Source organism: Watersipora subatra, chromosome 7 (genome assembly GCF_963576615.1).
Source record: "Watersipora subatra chromosome 7, tzWatSuba1.1, whole genome shotgun sequence".
Lineage (NCBI taxonomy): Eukaryota > Metazoa > Bryozoa > Gymnolaemata > Cheilostomatida > Watersiporidae > Watersipora > Watersipora subatra.
The window spans coordinates 51,960,465-51,967,544 of record NC_088714.1 but is presented as its reverse complement, the minus strand read 5'-3'; the positions used below and the strand labels follow the sequence as shown (position 1 = coordinate 51,967,544).

At 35.0% G+C, this 7,080-nt stretch overlaps 1 protein-coding gene across 1 annotated transcript; it reads right to left on the bottom strand.

The window, feature by feature from the left end:
* Window positions 1–3,327: 3,327 nt before the first annotated feature.
* LOC137400874 (tigger transposable element-derived protein 1-like) lies at window positions 3,328–5,118 on the bottom strand. Its single transcript, XM_068087217.1, has one exon. The coding sequence runs from the start codon at window positions 5,116–5,118 to the stop codon at window positions 3,328–3,330; it is 1,791 nt and encodes a 596-aa protein (XP_067943318.1).
* Between the last annotated feature and the right edge of the window lie 1,962 nt (window positions 5,119–7,080).

Genomic DNA, 7,080 nt, shown 5'->3' with positions numbered 1-7,080 from the left:
GTAGAAGTGAAACTAGTTTACACCAAGAAGCAAGAAGAAGAGTTGGCTGGCCATGTAAAAAATCTAGACAAAAGATTTTATGGTTTATCTACTGAACAAGTACGTAAACTAGCTTACGAATACAGCATGGCTAATGACCTGAGCATTCCACCAAGCTGGTCAAGAAACAAGAAAGCAGGTGAGCCGGTGTTTAAAGTGTAGCAACATGTGTCTACTTGGTTTAGATCTACGCTAAAAACATCCAAAGTAACTGTGACTAAAAACAAGACAACAAAAATAAGAAAAAACAGCAAACGGATTCTTCATCAGAAGAAGAGAGTTAGCCTAAGAATTATTGTGTTCTGATGAAGAGAGTCCAGATGAAGATGAAAAGGAAGATGTGCCAACTCCTACTAGAGACAATATTAACATCAATGATCATGTTTTAGTTTGGTACGAAACTAGCAAAGGTTGACTTGCAACAAAATTCACATTACAGTTATTTGGTATCAAAAGATTCACCATGTCTTACTCTGCTGTGTTGCAGGTGCAAAATATGTGAAAATGTGATTACAAGCTCTTAAAAGCTCAAAAACGAACAGTTAATCGTGGCCATCACGAAACCACCGTAGATTGAAATCAGTTTATTTTTCTGACGTAGTCATTACATTTGGTTGTTGTTTTGTCACGTGATGTTCTCACAGGAATTGAAAGGCCAATAAAAGGCTCAATATAAAACTTCTCGTAGCACTAGTTTAGGACAAGCACTTCGGGTTTTACCGAAGACCCTGTATCAAATATAGGTGCTCGCTACTTTACAGCTTTGTTTCGACTTGAACTAATCGTCTAGTCGTAATCTGATCATGTGACCCATACTTTGCGAATAATTTCTGCGACATTTTTCGATTATCACAGGTGACCAACAAGCTCATCATGTTTATCAGATGATGATATGTACTCCTTAACAAAGGTTAACAAATTAAACGAATTTTCACGGTAGATTATAAGTTATCAGTGCTGAAAGTGACAGCATTACAATGGCGATGAAATAGACACGTAAGAACAATAGACATGGTTTTATTGAATGCGTGAACTATATTTGTGAAAATATTTCTACGAATGAGGTTGCGTGAAAGTGTAAACAGAAGCCATCTTGTACAACTACGTCCCATTTGAGCCGTTTTGGAAAGAGATTCTAATCTACGGCAGTCTCGTGATGTCTGCGATTAACTGTTCGTTTTGAGCTTTTAAGAACTTGTAATCACATTTCCACATATTTTGCACCTACAACACAGCAGAGTAAGACATAGTGAATCTTTTGATACCAAATAACTGTAATGTGAACATTGTTGCAAGTCAACCTTTAATGTTTAGTATGAAGGAAGAGTCATGAAATGTAATCAAAACTCTGTTACCATCAATTTCATGAGAAAAGCTGGTGACTGCTTTGTTTATCCAGAGGAGGAAGACGTTCATGATGTTGACTTCGAATCTATAGTTATATTTTTGGGACAGCCAGTAAACACTGGTGGGACTCTGAGGGTTAGAAATCGAACTACATTCAGAGTGGAGTTATCTGCTTATACTGTAAGATAAACTATTCTCAATAATACTGCTGATAGAGACATTGTGGGCGACACACTTTTTACTACATTATTTCACGATAATGCTCATACGACTTGTTTCCACATTTTACGTTATAAACTATGTATATTTAGTTTACCATGTTCTATGTCTTAGTCATGAGTCAAATTTAATTAGCCCATTGTCACACTTTATGTTTTAACACAGTTAAAGATATCAAATATATATTATGTGCAAGCAAATCACATATTTATTGCTATGGCTCACTTTGCCCCATTGGGTGGATCACTTTGCCCCAGTAGTGGGGCAAAGTGAGCCAGGTGTAACATGTTGCAAAAACAATAAGTTCTCGCGATGGATCCAAAGTAGAGCATTGGAATTAAAATACAATAATAACAACATGTTGAACTCTCTATAGACCAAGTTTCTGCTCAATTCAAGCAGTCACTTTTATTTTATTTGAGAAACAAAAAAATTGGCTCACTGTGCCCCGTCTTCCCCTAATGTGTGCACGAAATGCAGTACGCACGGTAAGGAGTTCTTACCTTCAAGACCTACGCACAACATAAGCTTTCAATTCCCTTCAAATAAGTTTAATTTACTGAACACACATTTAAAACTGAAAAAAAGTGGAGTTTTAGTATGTATTTTTAATTATTTCACTAAATTTCAACTTTTCATCAATAAAAATCTTACCGCTTCTCAGCTTGTCGTTGCTTTTACTATAAACCTTAGCGAGTCTGGTTAAACCCTTTTTCAACATAATTCGACCAGAAAAGCCGTTTGGTGCAATTCTCGAAAGCGGCCTCTCGTACACTTGACCATTTAATGGCCATCAAAAAATAAAATTTTATTTACGTACAATATTTAACAGTGCATGTAGTGTACGTACATACCTTTGGAGTAAGGTGATTTAGCTGGTGCATGTAACGAGCAGAAAGAAAGCAAAAGCGTATCAATGCTTATTATGTGACTACACTTAAAAATACATTTAATACGTAATGAAGTTTTCTAGCAGGCTGAATAAAGTTGTCTAGTCCTGTCAAGAGATCGCAACTCCAGATTTTTTACTAGTTTTCAAACGAAGTTTATTATTTTTGGGTCTTGAAAAGCAGAAATCACCAGGAAAACACAGCTTTGCTGCTGGTACAGAGAGTGCTAAAAAACAAGCTAACTGAGTGCAATGTAGAAGACAGCCTACGTGATCACTTACTGAGGATGATGCTTGCTGGTGCATTGTAAATGCTGGTGCAATGCAGGCAGTTGCTAGCTAGCCAACACTTATAAAAAAGATCCAGAGAATGTTGTAGTTTGTCTTGCATGAAATGTGCACAAGAATCAATGTAAACATACATACGGAAGTTTGTACGTATTTATACCCTAGAGGGCATGGCTATAGCAAGTTCTAGAAGGTAATTGTAGATGTGTCAACTATCTTGAGTAGCTAGATGTAAATGAGTTACATACGTACATACGATGATTTGTATTTATGTAGTAAAAATCAGGCCTGCCTGTCTGCAAACATGCAATAAAAAAAAGCTAAATGAAGTAAACAAAACATGATTAAATATAAAATAGAACAAAAAAAAATAAAATAAATAAAACATGATATAAAATAAAACATAAACTGAAATAAATGAACCATGACACACATGGATGATAAATAATGATATGCATTATACCTGCATTATACAGTATTGTTTACATGTATTATTTCAGATCAGTAAACTTAAAACTTAAAATTAAAAAATTGTTTTAAAATAATTAATCTGATAGCACTTCTTCAGGTGCACTTTCCTTTCTAGCTCTTTTGTTACATTCACTGTCATCATCTGTGCCTTTTGATACTTTTCTCTTGAAAAATTTATCCAAACGAGTCTGTTTTTGACGATTCTTCAGAATGTCTCTAAAATAGCTCAAGCAAGTGTCGTTAACATTGTCCATAGCACGGCTTGTGAGTACTTTTTCGGGGTGTTTGTTTGCAATGAATCTGGTAAGGTTCTCATACCAGCTTAATGCTTCCTTTATTTCTGTTGATGTGGTTTTCTCAGTCCCTTCCAAATCTTCGTCACCACCGAATTGCTGCTCCTCCTGAACTATGATGCCCTGCATTGCCTCTAACTCTTTTAAATCCTCTGTTGTGAGCTCTTCCCTGTGCTCCTCAATAAGGTTATCGATGTCAGCTTCATCTACAACAAGCCCCATAGCCATCCCGAGTGAAACTATTTCTGTAACATCACCCTCAGAGGTAGGATCTAGGATGATTTCTTCTTGAGAATCTTCAGCGTCTTGATTTGCCTCAACACCCGGCCACAGCATTTTCCATGATGATTTTAAGGTTTGCTTCGAAACCTCATTCCAGGCTTTTTCAACTATCTTCAGGCCTTGAACGATGTCAAAATGAACCTTCCAAAACTCACGCAGAGTGAGTTGAGTGCTTTCAGTAACTTCAAAGCATCTTCTAAACAGCTGTTTTGTGTAAAGCTTTTTGAAATTAGCTATTACTTGCTGGTCCATAGGCTGGAGGAGTGGGGTGGTGTTTGGTGGCAGGTAACAAACTTTGATAAAAGAAAAGTCTGAATGTAGATTTTCCTCCAGACCAGGAGGGTGAGCAGGGGCATTGTCAAGTACTAAAAGACATTTTAGAGGGAGATTGTTCGTGTCTAAATATTCCCTTACAGCAGGACCAAAGCAGACATTGATCCACTCAATGAATATAGCTCTTGTAACCCAGGCCTTGCTATTAGATTTCCAAAATACCGCAAGCCTATCCTTTGTGATTTTGTGTGCCTTGAATGCACGAGGATTTTCTGAGTGGTAGACTAGTAGCGGCTTAATCTTCAAGTCTCCACTGGCATTTGCACAAAGTGCAAGAGTGAGTCTGTCCTTCATCGGTTTATGGCCAGGAAGTTTTTTTTCTTCAGCTGTGATGTATGTACGACAAGGCAGTTTTTTCCAAAAAAGGCCAGTTTCATCGCAATTAAAAACTTGCTGAGGAATGTAGCCTTCGTTAGAAATTAATTCTTCAAACTTCTTCAAGAAGTTGTTGGCTTCTTTCTTGTCCGAACTGGCAGCCTCTCCATGCCTAATCACTGAGTGGATCCCAGTTCTCCTCTTAAACCGTTCAAACCAACCGTTAGAAGCCTTGAACTCTGAAACAGTTTGATGTGACGTTCCTTCACCTCCACTGTCTCTTTGGGCTTCCAAGAGATCATCAAAAAGGGCTGTTGCCTTGTGCGAAATTGCTGACTGTGTGATACTATCACCCCGTATTTCCTTTTCTTTAATCCATAATAGAAGGAGCCTCTCCATCTCGTTGTGAATTGAACATCTATTACTGGCAAGAATAGTCATGCCCTTGGAAGCTTTGTTTGCTTTAATAGATTGTTTGTTTTTAATGATAGTCGCAATCGTTGACTGGTTGCGGCCATACTCTTTAGCAATACTAACGATACGGGCGCCGCCTTCGTATTTGTTTATTATCTCCAGTTTCGTTGCCATGGAAATCATTTTCTTTCTTCTTCCTGTAATGTTTGTACTGGTCGCCGTATCCATTGCTAACGAATTAATTATGTACTGTATGTATATGTAGTTTTAAAAATATAATTATGCTGAGTAAAAATTTATAATAAATATGAGTATCACGTTAGAAATAAATATTCGCTCTTGCTTGAGTAATTTTCACAAAGTTTCCCACGCGGAATGCCGACCTGAAAGAAATCGGTCATCGTGTCTTGTCAAAACGCTGTAAAATTGTTTTCGGCGAACAGCATTTCGGCGTATTTGTAATTTCGACGTACGTTATGAGCACACCGACCGCCAAATTTTAACTCGGGCGAAATTTTTCTCGAAATCGTATGGTGAAAAAGAATTCGTATAGCGAGGTGAAGATCTCACGATATTCAACTTCGTAAGGTGAAAAAATCGTATATCAGGGTAATTGTATCTCGAGGGTGCACTGTATATATATATATATATATATATATATATATATATATATATATATATATATATATATATATATATATATATATATATATATATATATATATATATATATATATATATATATATATATATATATATATATATATATATATATATATATATATATATATATATATATATATATATATATATATATATATATATATATATATATATATATATATATATATATATATATATATATATGGTCTATCCATATATATATATATATATATATATGGTCTATCCATATATATGTGTACATATATATATACATATGTGTACATATATATATATATAAATATATATAAATCTTAAAGCTCGTTGTTCAGCCTTTCCAGCTCTAGCCTTTAAATCTAGAAATAAAAGATCCGCCTTATGCAGGATTTGATCTCGGACCTCCTGCTCACTGGGCGATAATCTAACCAATTAAGCTACGTGAGATGCATTTGATTCAATAGGGGATAAGAGTCGTCATGTCGGTTAAAATATTCATATCACTTTGCGTTACACAACGTCACTAAAACTTGCTCTCACGGCTCTTTTCAGTAAGTTTAGCAATATGGATAGTAGCATACTCAAATTAGTCATTGGCAATGTGCCAGGCTAATGGCAAGTGGCAGGCAACTACATTACTTGCCACTGTTTATAAGCTGTTTTTAATACCTGTGCCATGCCAAACATTCAGCTAGTTTTGTATATTTCTGAACAGGCTGCAACTCTGACTTTGTCAAGAGAAGTAAAATACAAACATTTACCATTAAAAATGTCTAAATGTGAGTGAGTGTGGGAAATGGTAAAAAAGCACTCTGGTTTCAGCACAATAGGCACTCAGCATCTTTTATGCAAAGAAGTATGTCAGTTCTGTTATTAATCTAAATAGGGCGAGTTACTGTAATAGCGTGTGTAGTTGTTTTATTGTTCTGTGTATTAACCGCAACTGAACTACAACTGGCACAATATTGTTTTGTGTATTAACAGCAACTGAACTACAATTGGCACAACTGATAAAAATAGCTATAAACAGTATGAATAAAAAACAGCAAAAACAAGCTTACAATTAGCATAAGACAAAGGCACTTGTAGTTGGATCACACCAGCAGTCATGAATCAATTTGTAATATCCCCAATGCCAAAATACAATGGGTAATCACACCTCAATGTATAAATTTAATCATTTTCTAAAACTCTTTTTATGGTTTAAACCAATTGCTGCTGGAACAATTATTCTTATGTGAATATTTGCTCTCTTTAACGCAAACACCTAATGATAAATATTTCAAGAAATTATTCATGGCAAAAAGAAAACTCTACGATTTAAAACTGCATAAAAATAAGCACAAGAAGTAAATTATAGGTATGCAAGAAATTTAATTCCTAATTTCTTAGGAATTAAGAAATTCTTTGGATTTTCTTAATTCCTAAAATTTTTTAGGAATTCTGAAATTCCTAAAAGTTATTTGTAGTAAATTTATTATTAAAATTTAATAATAAATTTATATATTATTACATAGTAATCAATAAAACATT

Excerpts from the sequence above, each read along its gene's own strand:
- LOC137400874 (XM_068087217.1), bottom strand. The coding sequence starts at position 5,118 with ATGGATACGGCGACCAGTACAAACATTACAGGAAGAAGAAAGAAAATG.